Source organism: Lepidochelys kempii, chromosome 2, assembly GCF_965140285.1.
Source record: "Lepidochelys kempii isolate rLepKem1 chromosome 2, rLepKem1.hap1, whole genome shotgun sequence".
NCBI classification, from domain to species: domain Eukaryota; kingdom Metazoa; phylum Chordata; order Testudines; family Cheloniidae; genus Lepidochelys; species Lepidochelys kempii.
This window is the reverse complement of record NC_136381.1, coordinates 106003621-106021808: the sequence shown is the minus strand read 5'-3', so window position 1 is coordinate 106021808 and position 18188 is coordinate 106003621. Positions and strand designations below refer to the sequence as shown.

Genomic DNA, 18188 nt, shown 5'->3' with positions numbered 1-18188 from the left:
CGCTTCTCCCGCCCACTGCCCATCCCACCCCAACAACGCTCCGCCCCCTCCTCCTCCTCGCTCCTCCTCCTCCTCCCGCGGGCGGGGCGTGGCGCTGACGCGCAGGGCCTGCTGGGCCCCGATAGGCGGGGAAGGAGGAAGTGGATACTGTTTGGGATTGGGCGGCTGAGGGGGGCGATGGGAGGACGCACGGTTTCCCTGGCCCCACCCGCAGCGTCGCGCAGGGCTTCACGGGAGGGGAGCTGATCACGTGGCGTGAGCCGGGTGGATATTTATAGCCACGCGCGCGCGCGCGCTCAAGATCGCTGGTCGCTCTGATTTGCTTCCTGGTGGCGCGCGGTAGGACGGCAGCAGCGTGAGGCACGCGCGGGAGAGGAGTCGGGTGCGTCTGAGGGTCTCCGGGTCCCCTGCTGGGCGGCGGCTGCGCAGGGTTCGGCGCGGCGGGGGGGGGAGCGGGACGCCCCCGGGCTGAGGGGGCAGGGAGCTCAGCGTCTGCCGGGCGGTCTCGCGCGATTGGGGCGGAGGGGCTCGCGCTCCGCTGCGGGGCTGGCTGAGTGTGCGGGTTTTGGCGGGTTTCTCCCGGCAGGGGGCTCGCGGGTTTGGCGGTTGGCGGGCTTGCGCCCTGCGGCGGGGCTGGCCGGGTGGTTGGGGTTCGGGCGGGCTGGGATCGAGGGGCTGAAGCCGGGGTACGAGGCAAAGGGGCACGTCAGCGCCGGTCCTCGGGGGCCTGGCCGGGGGAGGCCGGGGGGGGGGGCGGTGGCAGGTGAAGGTCGCGGTTCCGCCTTGTGGGGGGGCGGAGGGGGGAAGGTCTCCGATTGGGCTTTCGGCTGGCGGGGGCGCCGCATGTCCGAGGGCTCTAGCTTCGGCGTCCTGCTCCGGATCCCGCGGCCCGCGCTGGGAGGGTGACGCAGCTCCCCGCCTCGGGGTCTGCCCTGCCCGCACAGCAGCCAGTGCGGCCCCTCTCTCACGGGGCGGGGACGCGGGGGGGGGGGGGTCCAGGCGCCCTGCCCCGAGGAGCCCCTCCGTGGTGTGAACGGGCGAAACGGGTGTATGCGGATTAAATGTGCCACCGCCTTGTACTGGTTTGCTCCTCACACGGGATTGATTGCTGTGAGGGGCTCGTGGAGCTGAGCGGAGGCTGCCCTTGTGGCAGGTGGGAGCCCATGGCCGGCTTGTTCTGACAGACGTGCATGCCACTGGGCAAACTGAACTTGTGCTTTCTGCTCTGACTAATAAATTTGCTTTTCTGTGTCTTTGCCTTTGTTATAAAACACAGGTTTGTAGTCAGATGAATTTCAGTATGAAGGAGAAATTGGATGCAGGAAAAGCCTCAGGAACGATAAAGGTCTGTAACCTAACTCAGCATTACTCAATCTTTAAAGTGGTCTATGAAGGTAAAAATAAATAGATCAGATTGTAATGACAGACTTTGTGCTGGTATCTGTAATCACTCCAGACTTAGCTGAGCTCTTTATATCCACACCATTTTATAATGCTAGCTAAAAAGAGATCATGTGCCTTTCTTATCGTGAAAGATGTCATATTGATGCTCTGGAGACTCAGTCCTTCTGTTTTTTTGCAGAACAGGTATGTAGTTCACAAAGACACTGAAAATATGCCACCCTGAGGATAAAGAATTACAAACTGCTTAGCCTGCACTGAGTTTTTCCCAGTGTTTCAATGATCTTTTAAGTATGTGCATTTAGTTCCAGGCACATGTTTTTATATGGCAAACTTCAAATGCTACTAACCTGGATCACACTTGAATTGGTGACTTACTGGCTTCGTATCTTGTTACCAGTTCCCTAAATCACACAGTCAATGTAAAGCTAATTCTACTAGATTTTATCATGCAATAATACGTAAAATAGTATAACTGATTAGAGAACTCTTCAAGTCTGCATTTCCCAGCCCTGTAGCTGACTTCCCCTATCAGCATGGGTCTTAGCAAAGAAAATAAACCAGAAGAAATAGGGGGGGCTTTAGAATCTGTTCCATGTGAGACTACTTAAAATGAGTTAATTTCATAATGTGAGTTAGATTTGATCCCTCTAAACTAAGATCCTAATAAAAAAAACTGTGTTGCAGTTTTCTGAAACAATGCTCTTATTTTTGTGCTTGAAAAAAATCATTAGAATGAGACTTCATACATGAAGTTGGGCACTTGACCATTGCTTTAGTCTTCAGGTAGTAGTTTTGAATGTATACCGTTGCATAATTCATATACGCTGTGCATATAAAATTGTTGCTAAATGCACGAGGGGGACCAAGTTATTAAATGTCTGACTTGTGAGTAGAACCATCATAATACTAATCTTCAAAAAATTCCCCACACTGGAAACTCTAGACTCCAGAGCATGTAAAACTCAAAATGGGGTGCCTAAGATAGCAGGGAAGTTGCTTGGTTATTTTTGTGGCCTCTTTAAACTGTGGGGATTTCAAGAGATGACCTTCCAAGGTGAATGTCCAGCCCAGAGGAAAGGACTGTCTTCACATTGTGCCTGGCTTTAGTAGGGAAAGTAATAAGCTATGCTGTTAGTACCCTACTACCAGTAACCTTGCTTTACTCCTTTTTTCAAATTTGCCTAGTATGTAGTCAGTCTTAAATCCAAATCTAAAACAAATAGTTTTATTTGGAGACTTTTTACTCTTAATATAAAAGTAGAGCAATGATGTACCTAATACAAGACTAGTGTAATCAGGGGAGTATCTGAATTCTGGACACTTAAGAACAAGTATAAGACTTCCCTAAAAACTTGTAGTCTTGACTTTATTTGGTGTGTTGGGTGAAGTCCCGGATGACTCAGTCTAGGGAAAGACATGGGGGGTAAAAGTCACCTAGGAGTAATTTGGGTATTATAATGTTGAGTGGCACTTAATCATATGTTCCTAATTCTGCGTAGTGGAAAATCTGTATTCTTACTTACAGGAACTTTAAAATTGCTCAGTGTTGTAGGGTGTGAAGACTAATCCTGTACCCTTAAAAGGATAAATAGTAAATCTGTGTAATGAAAAGTTTGTTTTTATCAGACATGTCCATGACTAAACACTTATTCTTGGGCTCATCTTAGCAAGCAAATGGCCATGATCTTATTTTGGTGTCTGGCTGACTCACTTTTCTGGATGCTTCACTGGTTATCTCAAATATGAAGAACAATGGGTTAACTTAAGCACCTGGCATAGTATTAACTGCATTTTGCCAGGGGAACATTGACCAATCATAGTCTTCAGTAGCTGCAAATAGCATCTGTAATGCTGGTTCCCACGGTAGTTGGCATTTGTCCTCAAGTTCAACACCAAGCTAATTGGTGGCAGAAATTTTACCGTGGGAAAGGTGAACTCTTCTCATGTGAAGTACAGTGTGAATCAGTAACTTTCTCACGCTTGTATGGTATTGTGTTCTTGCTATCCTTGTTTGATTGTCTACCATTGTTTACTGTCCCATGGTGGCAGTGTAACTAATGGTTTAAAAAGCTTTAATGCAGGAAATAGGTATTGACATAGGACAAGGAAAGGTGATAAATATTCTGTTCCACAAAACAATAGCCTTCCTGGATCAGTGTTATGCCCCAAGCAAGGAAATTCTAGATGCCTGTTGATGAATGAATGGTTGAAGTAGAACTTCTGTTAAATGCATACAGCCCTTGAAGAACCACTTACATATAGACAGGTTTCAGAGTGGCAGCCATGTTAGTCTGTATCCACAAAAAGAAAAGGAATACTTGTAACACCTTAGACTAAAATTTATTTGCGCCTAAGCTTTCGTGAGCTACGGCTCACTTCATCGGATGCATGCAGTGGAAAATACAGTAGGGGGATTTTATATACACAGAGAACATGAAACAATGGGTGTTACAATGATCACTCGCGTTAGCGTGTATGGTAACACCCATTGTTTCATGTTCTCTGTGTATATAAAATCCCCCTACTGTATTTTCCACTGCATGCATTTGATGAAGTGAGCCGTAGCTCACGAAAGCTTAGGCTCAAATTTTAGTCTCTAAGGTGCCACAAGTACTCCTTTTCTTTTTGCACTTACATATAGATAGTAAAAAATGAACCTTGCATAATTACTGTGCATGTTTTCCAGTTTAAACTGATGAAATCACCTTGAACAAAAAATAAGGATCACTCTAACAACTCAAAACAGTTATCAAAGTGCAGAAGCATTCATCTGTGGTGAATGGCTAGTATAATTTGCGAGATTAAACAGAACACTTGCACTATAATTTAATTGAGAATCCAATTAGAACACAGCTGGTACCTGACCTGTTTAAAATAGTTCTACTTTGTAGTGTAAATGAGATGGAGTGTCTTAACCAAGATAAGGCTTATGTAGGTCTTCAGCTTTTTATAGAACAGTTAAGATCCAGCTTTGCTACAAATACAAACTATATTATAATTGTAGAGTAGTAAACCCTAAACTAAATTAAAACAAAGCTTGTTAATCCTATCTGTAGGAAAGACAAGTGGATTGATAGTTTAATCCATTACCTTAATGTGGCATGAGAAACTTCATAAATTACCCTACTCCATCCAGGAGTTTAACTGCTTTGTATTAAAACTTTCTCTTTTCAAGAAGTACGTCACAGACAAGGCAAACTCAGCCCCAAGACGGACTCTTAAAACGATTCAGCCTTCAACAGCAGGTTGCCTTATTGGCAGGGTAAATGAAGTAAGTATTTAGATGTAATAACTCTACAACACAATCTGTAACAGTAACTAAATGCTGTTATGTTTAATGTAGAAGGGCTAAGGTACTATAATAATATCCATTAACTGTAACAAGAACCTTTAAACTGTATAGTAATTACATCATTTAGCTTTGTTGAATAGTAAATCTAGCATAAATATTTCAAATACTTTGAAAGCACTTGAGTAGAAATGCTTGTTCATCAGACCTATACTGCTAGTGCAAGAAAGATGTCTGATGGCTGAGAAAATGTTTTGTGAGTTAAGCTTTTCTTCAAGAAATCTGGAGGTGAGTTGGCAAGAAGTTGTGCCACCCTTGAAATACAGATAACTTCCGTACCTATAAGCAATAGGTAAAGGAGAAACTCCATCTGTTAGTATAGCTTAGATGAGTTTGCAAGTCTATGAAGACATGTAAAATGTCACGGACAAATAGCATCTCGGCAAACCAAACTTACTGTATTACAGCCTGCTAAATGTTCGTTCAAAAGGAAACTTTGGAGTGATCAGCTAACTGCAAAGACCTGCAAAGCTGAGGTTGTGGACCCAAAACAGAAAAATGAAAATCTAAAAGGAGTCACTCAAGCTGTTGATCTCATGGTAAAAAGTATGTTTTCTTGTTTTACACTTCCAGCAATCGCATATTGTTTGAAACTTCATGTGTATCTTGATAATACTTAATTTTGGTATGCTACTAAAAGCAAATAATGGGCTTAGAATTGGTTAATTGCTACTTGCCAACATTAAGTAGCAACACTTACTCATTTTAATGATCATGTCCTCTTAAGCATCATTCAAACATCTATGCAGAGTTTAAAAGTTTTACACCCTCACTTAAGGTGACTTGGCCAGCAGTATGTGAGGCTCAAAAGCATTTAAACTTTGGGAATTGTACTTTAGTTTAGCATGCTGTCACAATTCAGGCCATATTACCACTTGCCAACCAAATTAAGCAGATAGCCTGACCCAGTTTTTTTAAATTGTTCTAAATTAGGAGAGAAAATATCTGGGTTCAAGCTATGTGATTAGTGTCTTGGAAGTTGTCAGCCTTTGCTACTTCTAGTGAGCCTATTCTGCTGCTACTCATTGCAGAAGTGGCTATGTTCAATAGGTCTTGCAGTTGGGACCATTCTGCAATGCACGTTGTGACACTTATTGAAGCAGCTTCAGAAAATGCTCTTCAATAATGTCAAAAGCAAATTGGTATAACCTTGAATTTGACCCAGCTGCCAAATCAAATGTCTCAAGTAACTAAAAGCTCATTTGTTAACCTCTTTGATGGTTTTTAGCAGGTCAGAATGGGTTGTAGAATATTGAAATGACAAATACTCCAAACATATGGAACTCTTATATTTAAATTTACTCTATTTTAATTTGCTTCTAATTCAAGGCTTATTTACATTAGATACATGAGAGATTTTTCATATTAAACTCTTCCTACAGAAAATCCTCCGTCTCGGTACTGGAAGGAAGTGGCTGAAGAGAGAAGGAAGGCACTGTATGAAGTGCTTCAGGAAAATGAAAAGGTAGTTCATCAGGTTAAATACCTTTTCACTTTTTTCTCTTGGCTAGTCCCTATATAAAACTTTCTTTTTTTCTAGCTGCACAAAGAAATTGAACAGAAAGATGGTGAAATTGCCCGTCTAAAAGAAGAAAATGATGAACTGGTATTACTTGCAGAACATGTGCAGTACATGACAAATATGATTGAGGTAATCTCATATGACTTGTTTTCAATCCATAGTATTAACTGTGATGTAAGTGACTGGGGTGTGTATCAAATCATGACTTCTGTTTTTGAGTACATTTTTGTATCCTGTATAGGAAAAACCTGATAAGGTTGGTTTACTATGCTGCAGGTACTGGCCCAAGAATGGTGCTGTACACCTAGCTGAGTGAGTGACTGAGAAGCAATCAGTGTAAGCAATCTAGGAAAATGAACTTTGTATTATCAGCTTGTCCAACCCATATAACAACGACCCTTCTGATCGTAAGGAATGACATGGAGTTTCTCAGCCTGGACATATACCTGAAGGAAGACACTGCATTTAAGGGTGGTAGATACCACCCCATATAGGCAGAATCTGCTGAAGAGAAGACCGGAAGGGACTCCGCCTAAAAGGTGGACAAGACCTCACACACAATGCTGAAACACTCCCAGGCTGATCTCAAGACTTCTTGCCTTTCAAAGATCTCTAGGGCTTTTTTAAATGATAGTGACTGGCTAAATTCTTCTGAAAATCTTGTTTCTTGCCTTCTGCCACTTTGTCACCAAAGGGATTAAGCCAGGAGCCAGAATTACTTACAACAAAGTGGAACTCTAGGGGAGCATGTTTAAGCAACAGGGGGCTCAGAAGGCTTGAGGCACTAGTTTTATGAACTATGGTAGTTAGATTCCTTAGACCCACAACCCAAGAAGGGGCTCTCAGACAAGGTCTGTGCCAGTGTGCCTTAGCCAGAATCTGTGGGTAGACTCCCCCCACCAGGCCTAGAGGGGCTGAGAAGCATACCAGGACCCAGGATTGGGTCCACTTCCAGTACATTCAATACCCTGACCAGAAGGACAGGGCCAGATTGTAACAGTAACTGTTCAGCCACATGGTGTGGCTCTTGGAAGGTAAATTGTGGATGACTGAGGAATCTTTGTACTCTTGGCTGGAATGAGGTTGGGTGATAAGAGTTATCTAGTGACTCTATCTAATGGGGACTCTGAAGTTAGAAGTACCCCTAAAAGAGGTATTTGTGCTGAATAAGATTGAGGACTTCAACCTAGGAATCTTGATGATTTCAAAGGCCCAGTCTAAATGTTTGCACTGACATAACTAGAGGTCTCCACACTGGAGACCAAATGTGGACATTTGTATATCTGTATAACCTGTATTTGTAAGCTTACAGGCACAAGCTAAACAGATAGGTGCTCACACAGGGTTTTGCACTGATTTCTAACTAAACTGGCTTAAATTGTGTATAGAAAAGTGCTGAGACTGAAGAATATGCAGTGGTGATTCTCCAGTTGGATAATTTAACTCTTGTTATAACATTTCTTGTACATAGTAAATATGGGAGGAATAAATCTCTTATAGGATAAGACCACCCCCAAAACTACTGTAAGGGGGTGAAGAAAAGTTTTTTGCTCTGAACTGATATGAATAGTTGAAGGTTGGCATTATTCATAATGCAGTATTTAAGTTTGTCGAAATCGGGGGTGGCCAGCCTGAGGAGGAGCTAGAATTTACCAATGTACATTGCCAAAGAGCCAGAATAATACATCAGCAGTGCCCCATCAGCTCCCAGTGCTTCCCTCTTCCTCCTAGTGCCTCCTTATCAGCTGTTCCTGGTATGCAGGAGGCTTGCAGGTAGGGGGCAGGAAGGGGTTAAGTGGGGGCAGGGGCTGAGCAGTGAGCACGCTCCAGCACATTAGAAAGTTGGCACCTGTAGCTCCAGCCCTGGAGTCGGTGCTTATACAAGGAGCTGCATATTAACTTCTGAAGAGCTGCATGTGGCTCCAGAGCCACAGGTTGGCCACCCCTGGTCTAAATGGAGCCCAAACTCAGCTGTTAGCTGACTCTTGAATGCTCTAAAGCTGGCTGTTATGTCTGGTAAAGAGAAACAACTTAGACAAATTGTTCTGGGTTACCTAAATCTTCAAAACTGTGCAATCTGCTCCTCTAGAACCAAGAACCAACAGGCCAGTACTGAGCTTTATTTTTTCTGGCTTGGCAGCTGTTAAACTATTTGTAAAGCTCTGTCATCATAAACTTTACTTTTGTCACAGCAATATATTGTGTGAAACTAGGGAAACAATATTAAGGTGGTATAGTAATAAACTTAATCTCAAACAGTCCCTTAACCAAGAGATGAACTCTTTGATAAAATAGACTTTGCCTCAGCTGCCTGGAAAATCTGGAAGACCTTAATATCAGCAAGCCAGATGCAACTTGCAATTGTAGACTGCATTTTTGGGGTGAGTGTCTGCTTTTCATTAGGCAGGGTTTCTGTCACTCAGAAGCATAACCTTATCACTTGATGACTTAGCTAATATGTGACTGATCAGTAAAACTGAATGCATTTAGACTTGGTGCTCTAAATATATCAATATTTTCTATGGAAATTAAAGTGCATCCTTATAGAAACACAACTTTAACACATTCTTAAGAGTTCTCTCCTGTATCTTCTAGAGACTAACTGGGCAGGCACCTGATGGCCTTGAGTCACTGAAAAATCTAGACTTGGAGGAATTTGAGCAGGAGGATGAAGAGAGTGATTCTGAGGGTGATGTAGATCGGGATTCTGAAGAGTTGCCTTCACAAGTCTCATGTGATTCTAGGGAGAATGCCACAGATTCATCTGCAAAGAAAGCTAGAAGTCTGTAAAAATGGCTTGGCAAACTTGAGTGGCCAGTGTGCATGTGGCTTCCTATTTTAATTGCTAAATGACTGTCAGAAGAATATACTGCCAAAGTTTACCTCAGATAAAAGTTACAAGTCTTGTGGAAGCTTTAAAAGTTCACAATGGGTTTTAACTGGTAATATGTAGCAATGGAAATAGCTGTATACTACCTAAAGAAGGTATTAGACTGAATTTGGTCACTTCTATAAAATGGAAATACTATGTATTTCTAAGTTGTGTAAATAGTATCTGTTGCTTTGACATGAGAATGTGTACTTGATAAATAAACTAAACTCTACCAAAACTCTCTGCTTCTTAGGTGGTGCATGTGGGGGACAGATTGCTAGTCTCATACACTGGGAGATGTAGAAGTCTGGTAGTCACTGAACAAACATGAACATACAGCATAAACAAGTGATATTTAGTTCATGCCTCACGGAACTGCTCAGTGTAATACAAATTTGAGTACTGTATAACTTGTTTTAGAACTTGATTTGTCTCAAACTAGAATTAAGGGTAACAATTCTCTAGGCAAGCCTTTCTGGGTGAATTGTAAAAAATCTACAGGTGGGCTACTAAGAGGATCTAGTTATGGCAGTTCTCTTCCGTCTGTAAAAGGGCTTGGCGGCATCAAGCCACACTCGCATAGGATTCTTTCCTGATGTGAGTTGTATAGGCTATGGTGGGAGTTCACTACATGCCAGAAGTGCAACCAACAAAATGGTCACTTGGGGAATATCTTGCCTGGATGGTGTTATGGATGGATTAGCTAACTCCATTGTCCCCTGCTGTTTCTGGTGAAGACTAAGCTGCATCAGGAGGAAATCTACAAATGATTTCTTTGGATATTTATCCTCTCCCTTTCTCCAATGAACTGTTACTAGACACTTCCTGCATCTCATCATAGATACTCCTTGAATCCAGGTACAACTTGTGTAAAAACTTCTCTCCAGTGTTAAAAGTAGTTCATAAAGTGTTTACTCTTCTGCTCCAGTAAGAGGAAAACATAAGAGGAAGTTATTCACCTTGTGTAGTAACAATGGTTCTTTGAGATGTGTCCCTATGGGTGCTCCACTTTAGGTGTCTGTGTGCCCCTGCACCTCTAATGAGCCCAAGCATGTGCTCTCCCTCCCTCATGGTCTGCCTCGAGGCTATTTAGCACTGCATAGGCAAACCCCCTCACTTCCATCTCTACCAGAGCCCTATAGAGAACTCTGAAGTAGAGGGGAGGCAGGCAGGTTGTGGAGCACCCATAGGGACACATATCAAAGAACCATCATTACTGCACAAGGTGAGTAACTTCCTCTTCAAGTAGCATCCCTATGGATGCTCCACTTTAGGTGACTCCAGAGCAGTACCCACCACTGGAGGCTGGGACTTCAGAGCAGAGTCTTTTACTACAGAGAGTACTGTGGAGTCAAAGATGGTGTCAGCAGCCAAATCTTCAGTGATCGCATATTCTGCTAAAGTATGGACAGAGGCCCCAATCATTGCCCTTTAGTTTAGGGAGATTGGGGTATCCCTATGGAATGTGATTGAGGTAGGAACTGATGGAGTGCATATGGATGGAAGCAAGCTATGCCCTTGCAAAGTGATAGATGCGACTAGATACCCATTTGGATAGTCTTTGAGGAGATATCACAGAGCTTTTGGATCTTTCTGTGGACAAAAGGAAACGTGTAGGGCATTTCCTGAAGTCTTCATTCCTGTCCAAGTAGAATGCTAACATCCTTCTAATATCTAGCATATGCACTATTGTCTCCCAGTTGTCACAATGTGGTTTTGGGGAAAAACAGGAATCTGATTCATATGGAAAGTGCAGAAAAAGTAGGGAGAAACGTGGGATATGGCCTTAGTTACTTTCTCTTTTTAAGACAAAAGCTGTGAATGATGGGTGTGCCATCAGGGTTGCTATTTTTCCTGTGTGCCTAGCTGAGGTGATGGCAATTAGAAATGCTGTTGTCATGTACAGGTGTAAGAACAAGTTGCCCTGGACTCAGAGGGAGGTCTAGTCCAAGCCCTGAGAACTAGGTTAAAGTACCAGGCTGGAGCAGGTGGTGTCACATGGGGGAAGAGTCCCAATGCCCTTAAAGAATCTACGCATTAGTGGTTGAGCAAACTCCAAGTGGGAAGCCATTTTCACCATGAGTTGTACCTTAAGGGAGCTGAGAGAGTTTAAAATGTAGTGCAAAATCAAAGGGAGGAAAGATGAGGTTGGGTCTGTCTGTTTGGAATGGTACAAACTTGAAGTTTCCATTTTGTAGATAGGTATGGGGAGTGGTCAGCTTGGGTTGTGTTGCAACATGTTTTGGCTTGTCAGAGCATTCTGCTTCTAAGCCTTGGAACAAAGAAAGATCCAAGCCTAAAGGCACAGGACCCATGGGTTAGGGTGAAGGGTCAGCCCATTGTTTTGAGAGCAGGTGAGGAGTGGGCTGATATCAGAGGAACAGGAGGGCATATTGCCATCTGCATCAGGTAAGGGAGCCAGACTTGTCATAGTCAAGAGGGGCAATCACAATAGCTCTCGCTTCGTTCTGTTGAATTTTCAACAGAATCTTGGATAGGGTAGGAATCTGGGAAAAGACATACAAGTGGGCCCTGTCCGTGGGAAGATGAGGGCAACTGCCAGTGAATGTTCCTCAAGCCAGCCCTGGAGCAGTAACAAGGACCTTTCTTGTTCCCATAAGTAGCAAAGAGATCCATAGGCCTCTTAAAAGTTTGGGTTCCCCAAAGGGTGGCTATATCTTGAAGCACCTCTGAATTCAGTATAGTCATTGTCATGAGAATCCTGACTGAGACTGTTGGTTGTCCCGTTCTGTATCCCTTGTAGACAGCTGAGATGAGCACATTGTGATGGGTGCATCACTTCCAAAGTTTGAATGCTGTCTTGCACAGGGAGGGAGAGCTGGTAGCTCCTTGGCAGTTTATACAAAACATACAGGTCACATTAAGTCCATCATAACCTTTGTGGTGTTTTTGATGAAAGGCACAAGCCATGTCAGTACCACTGTCATGGAGACTGGGCTGGCAGCTGTAACAGCTACATCCAGTGGTGTCTCTAGGACTGATCTGGCTATTAACTGACCTTCTCTAAGAATGGTCTGAATTAGTTTTTTGTTTCTGGAAATGTTTCAGAAACATCCTGGGTTTCCCAAGATTAACAATTGTTTTGGCCATGACAGGTCAGTAATTTGACTCTAAACAGTAATGTCGATGAATACTCCATCTTGCGAAGCCTGATCATATGGAGTTGACTTAGCATTATGTTGCTTGCTTCATGCATTAACCACATCCACTGTGATGGAGTTGGATTGCAGATGCTGAAAACAGTGTCTCTCTTTGGGTAGAGATTTAGGGTGGCTTTTGTTTACATTCAGTTGCTGGTTGGTGCGATGGAAGCTGGCTCTGCCAGATTTTGGTAGAATCAGCTCATTAATTGGGAGGACAGTTCTAGATGAGAAGGTAGTGTGCAGAATTTCCACCAACTTGTGATGTGTATCTGCCACCTCCTGTAAGGGAATCTGCAGCTTGTCTGTCACCTTCTTGATAAGATCCAGAAAGCTCTTAAATCTTCACCTGTGATGCAGGGTGAGCAGCAGTCTCATCTGGGAGAGATAAGTGTGCTCAAGAGGTAGCTTCCTCTTCAGGTGTGGGTTTTTTCTCTCTCCTCCCCACCCTTCTTTTCTATTCTGAAAAAGCTTTCTTCTGTCTTGGCTCAAGTACCAGGCTGTAGCAAACTATCTGGTGGTCTCTCCCTGAGAGACACCGGAGACGGTCACGCCATGTGTGTATATACCTGAAGAGTTACAATATGGCCTTGGGAGAGAGAGGCAGGAAGGCAGGCACAGGCAGTTGGCGTGATGGAATTGGGGATGACCCTTGTAGTTTGGTGGTGGGCCACCTTGAGGGGCCAGAGAATGATCTCCTCCTGGCCAGTGTCAGATTCGTCAGTGGGTAAGGGTGCCACTCACTGGGGTATTGGCAGTATACAGCCCAGTGCTAAGAGCAATTCTGGGTGCTGGGATGTGCTCGATACTGGGGTCCTGGTACCAAGTAATGGATTGTGGTTCTTCCCCAATCAGGTCTCCAGGGTACCAGAGCTCATGCAGTACCATGGGCTCATTTGGTACCACAGAGGAGGGTCTGTGGTACATTGTCAGTACCGATAGTCAGGCAGAGCACTCCCTAAATGAGTTTTGCCCAGTACAAAAAGTTTGTTGCCCCTTTCTTAGAGATGGTATGGTAATTCTCTCTCTGGGTATTGGGGCCACAGGTCTCCAGAGTATCAGAGCACCTGTTATCATAGGCTCATGCAGAACCCCAGAGGAGTGTCTGTAGTCGGTATCAATGGTTGGGAAGGTGCGGAACACTTCCTAGATGGGAGTTTTGTTGCATCTGGTACCAAAGGGTTTCTCTCTGCCACTCTTTTAGAGATGGTACGGTAACTGTCACCTCTCCTTAAGGGATGGTACCATTGCCTCAGAGCATGACCATGGAAGCCTCTGGTGTCTTGATGCGAAGCAGAACTGACAGCAGGGCTTCTGTGTCTCTTTTAGAGGTGGTACGGTAACTGTCCCCTCTCAGTGCAGTAATTTCTCAGAGCAGCACAGAGCTTACAGAAGCCACTTGTTGGTGCTGAGAGCAGAACTTGGAGCAGGGCAGAGCCCGCAGCAGGAAGCCCCTGTGCCAAACGGGAGCAGCAGCTGAGCTTACAGCAGTAGTTTCCTCTGCTGGTGTTGTCCTACCAAGGTGGCCGCTCTGGGGAGTTCCACTGGCTGGCCAGCTGCTCGGGGCTAGGTGTGGAGATGGCCAAACTGGGCAACACCCCTCTGGCTGGCCAGTTGCTCCGAGGAGCCTTTCCGGGGGAGTCTGCTATTGGCTTTTTTCTCTGTCCTCCTTTTCACCACTCGACCCCTTTTGAAGTGAAGGCTCCAGGGATGGTCCGGGGTCAACATCCACCGGAGTCCCCTGCAGACTGAAGTGTTTTCTCTATAGGGAGGAATTTTTACTTCCGCTCCTGTGAGGTTGCAGTTTTAGGTGTGGCAGGTAAACCACTTCTGTGATGGTCTCCTAGGCACAATGAGTGTCTGGCCATTACAGGAACGGACTCCTAGCAAGAGAGGCACTGCTTGGAGCAGAGAGCCAGGCAAGCCCCTGAGCAGGGGGTTGCCCTCCTCCAGCAGGGAGGAATATGCAGAAAAACATCTTTACTTTTTCAGTTTCAAAAAAATAAATAACTGACGCTACTAGATGCCTGGGGTTGAAATGCCCCCAAACAGGGAAGGAAAGTGTTCTTTTCCTTTTTTCTCTCCTTTTTAAACCAAAGGAATAAAATAAAACACTAGCCTAAGTACTTTTAGGGAGAACAAAGGTAACAAAACACACTACTTAAGCTAATGACACAGATAAGGAAGGGACAACTGTTCGTCAGAGGCCAAAGGCAGTAGAGAAGGAAGTAAGGGGGTTTGCCTGTGCAGTAAGGGAAGTAAGGGGGGGAAGAGAACTAGTTTTTCTAAAATGGGTGGAAAAATGGCTGTGGTCAGTGCTGAAAGCGCAAAAAAAAAGTGTATTGTCAATGAGTCAAAGCTGATTAGTCCCTACCCCAGAGCACTAACTTGTTTGTACAGCTTAGTGCAATAGAGCCACAGTATGCATCCGATGAAGTGAGCTGTAGCTCACAAAAGCTTATGCTCAGATTGGTTAGTCTAAGGTGCCACAAATACTTTTTCTTTTTACGAATACAGACTAACACGGCTGCTACTCTGAAACCTGTCATTACTGCTAAATGATGAACTAGCACTTAGCTGAGCCCTCAAGGGTTAACACATTGTTAATGCAGCCTCACGCTCTACAAGACAGCATGAATGGAGGGAGGGGAGACAGCATGACAGAGAGGCAGAGACTGTGTGAGAGAGATGCACATTGCCCCTTTAAGTACACTGAGCCCACTCTAAGTACATTGCCTTTTTAAATAGATCAACAAGGTGAGGCAGCAGCTGCTGCCAGCAAGCTCCCTCTGTCCTGAGCCTTGCCATGTCCCCCTGTTCTGTGAAGATGGTGGGGGAAGGAGTGGGGAGCAGGAACAGGGGGAGGCAGACACCCTGACATTAGCACCCCTTTCCTCCCTTGCATAACAAGCAGGAGGCTCCCTAGAGCAGCTCCAGGGCAGGGGGAGGGACAGCTAAACTGGCTGGCAGTTGATAGCCTGCTGGGCAGCTGCTGCACAGGGGAGTGGGGAGCTAAGGGGGGCTGCCAGTCCACCCTGGTTCCAACTCCCCACCAGCTAGCTCCAACGGGCTGCTTGTCCTGCAAGCAGTGGGCAAAGCAGGCAGCTGCCAAACAGTGTTATAAGGGAGCATTGTGGAACTTTAAATGAGCATGTTCTCTAATTGATCATCAACGTAACAACGTTAACTGAGATGACTTTAAGTGAGGATTTACTGTATATGTATTTGTATATATGTTGGATATGGCCTGCAGTGGTAAATAGTTGGGAACCTCTATTCTGTAGAAAATATTTTTAAGTTGATTAGAACTGACAGCTATCTAGCTCTTGAAACAGAAAATACTCTGGGAGAGGGGAGGGGTTTAATGCAGTTATCAGTTTCACTTAAAATGGAAGATAGAAACCATTGCTCAATAGCAATAGCAATACTTAATAGTGATCTATATGATCAACAGTTGATTACCTTAATCTCTGCATTGTGAAGGAACAGTGAATGTTATGTAATATTTCCCGAAGTTTATGGGGTTTCAGTCCTCATCTTTGCTATAAAGTAGCTTGGTTTTTGCCTTATGTACTAATCTTCAGTACACTGCAATAAGTATGTTTATCATGCCCTGCAGTCCTGCATGGTTCTGTACATGCGTCAAAATCTCCCTCAAAAGAGCCCCAGCACCACCTGTCAGTGTGCTCCATAAGCTGTTTACTTTACATGCCAGAGTGCATCTGCGCTTCCTGCCACTTCAGAAACCTACAAGCCCTGTTCCTTCCCCCCAGTCAAGGAAGAGGTAGGACCTGTGTTTAGGGAAGTTGACCATCGTGAGAAAATAATCAAGGAAAAAGGGTTCTTGGCATGGTGGAGAGAGGAAGCTTCACCTGGCCTTTTCTTGCTCTCTAATGGCTCTAAAATACAGCCACCTAACCAGTTCAATAATACCACTCTGAAATGTTTAATGGTGCATACGTTTAAAACACTTATCTGAAGATCTCAAATTTCTGAAGTGAGCATCCTAATTGCCCTTATCTTGCAGACATATGCTTACTTTTACTACTGAATGTAGTCCTGTTGATCTCAATGGGAGTCATAATAAAGTTAATCAGGTGTTTGCTAGATTAAGGTTCAAATGTTTGCACGATGAGAAGCAGTTTTCCTCATCAAATCTGATGAAAATTTGCTTTACTGAACCTCCTCCTCACATAATTTGTGATCTGAAAATGTGAGCTCTGTTTCTAAAATCAAATAAGTTAATGTTTAAAAAATATTTAGTCACAATTTACCATTTGAATTTTTTCTCTTAAAGGTAAATGAAATATATAACAAAACACTGTCTCTATTGCTGTCTTACATGTGGGTATTTTGTAAATTTTTTCTAACACCTTTGTAGAGTCCCTGAAAGTACGTGCCATACACCAAGTATTTTGATTTCATATACCTTGTTATACATTTTCTTTATATAAAGTAGTGTTTGTTATAAGTAGGGTAGAAACTGGCTTGTATTTTCTCAGATGAATATGGCCTGTCACAAGCAAGTTTTCAACAAGTTAAACATCTCAATCATAAATGAGTGCATTATTTTGCATTTACAGTTTGTGGTATTTTTGGGACAAAAATGTTTCACGTCAAATACAACATGAAATACAGTATTGGAAAACAAAACAAATCATCTTTGTAATTTTAAAAGACAGTGATCATCAGGTCAAGGAGGGGAAGAGAAAGGTAAGAGATCAGAGCAGGCCAGCCTAACAGTGGTTACACAAAAACATAGGAGGCAGGAGAGGGAGGAAATATTGATGTCTTTAAAAGTGAGAAGTGAGGGATTGTAACTGTGGTATTCACTCCCTCTACATGTCGTTCTTGCTCCTATCATAGCAATGGCTTGTTCACCTACTGTTCTCAAACATCAAACAGCAGATCCTTAAAAAGCTACTAGTGTGTGAGCATAGATAGCCAGTAGCACTGGCATCAAGGAGATGGTGTCCAATATAGCCATGTCTTACAGCCTTAAGGCCTTTCAAATGATCCTTCTCCCCTTTGATAAAACATTTTGGGATCTAGATGAAGATTTCTGTATGAGCAAAGTATTTAAAAAAAAAAAAAACTCAACCCTACCACCTTAAAGTTTATTACCTGTTTATAAGCAATCAATGCAGAGGTGTTTCTGTGTGGGAAGAGAGGGGGGCCATAGTTGCTCAAATGAGCCACTATGTTCTAAACAAGTTTAAGGCTAGATGTGCACATCTGGAAGCTCTGAGTGGAAACTTAATACAGTAACTCTTCACATAAAGTCATCTCGGTTAACATTGTTTCTTTATTAGGTTGCTGATCTGTTAGAGAACATACTCGTTTAAAGTCGTGCCGTGTTCCGTTATAAGGTTGTTTGGCTCGCCCTGGTCCACCTACCTGCCAGTCACAGCTCGGGGGCTTGCCCCGCCCTGCCCACCCAATACTTCTGCTGGGAAGCGGGGTTGCGGCATGGGGGCTGGCCCCGTTCTGCCCGCCTGGCATTCCGGTTGGGGCACGGGGGCTTACCCCACTCTGTCCACCCGGCATTCCAGCTGGGGAGCAGGCAAGCCCTCGACCCCGCTCCCTGGCAGGAGTGCTGGTCAGCCAGAGCCGGGCAAGCCCCCGGGCCCTGACCCCACTCTGCTCCTGCCTCAAGCAAGCTTCACGGTCATCACTGGTGAGTACAGTATTGTTTGTTTAAAATTATTTAAAACTTATTCTGTATGTATATAATGTCTTTTGTCTGGTGAAAAAAATTTCCCTAGAACTTAAGCCACCCTATTTACATTAATTCTTATGGGGAAATTGGATTTTCTTAACATCGTTTTGCTTTAGTAGCATTTTTCAGGAACAACTACAACATTAAGTGAAGAGTTACTG

General features: G+C 44.0%; 1 protein-coding gene across 3 annotated transcripts; it reads left to right on the top strand.

The window, feature by feature from the left end:
• The first annotated feature begins 233 nt into the window (after positions 1 to 233).
• GMNN (geminin DNA replication inhibitor) lies at positions 234 to 9385 on the top strand. 3 transcript variants are annotated; one of them, XM_073331855.2, is made up of 7 exons: positions 234 to 382; positions 1277 to 1345; positions 4583 to 4675; positions 5161 to 5299; positions 6136 to 6218; positions 6294 to 6404; positions 8871 to 9385. In XM_073331855.2, exons 2-7 carry the CDS (start codon positions 1289 to 1291, stop codon positions 9063 to 9065), a joined length of 678 nt encoding a protein of 225 aa, XP_073187956.2. In that variant the 5' UTR covers positions 234 to 382; positions 1277 to 1288; the 3' UTR covers positions 9066 to 9385. The 3 variants fall into 3 exon arrangements, with proteins under 3 accessions (XP_073187956.2, XP_073187954.2, XP_073187955.2); XM_073331853.2 differs by having other exon boundaries at positions 236 to 382; positions 4580 to 4675; XM_073331854.2 differs by lacking the exon at positions 234 to 382 and adding an exon at positions 478 to 556 and having other exon boundaries at positions 4580 to 4675.
• The last annotated feature ends 8803 nt before the right edge of the window (positions 9386 to 18188 follow it).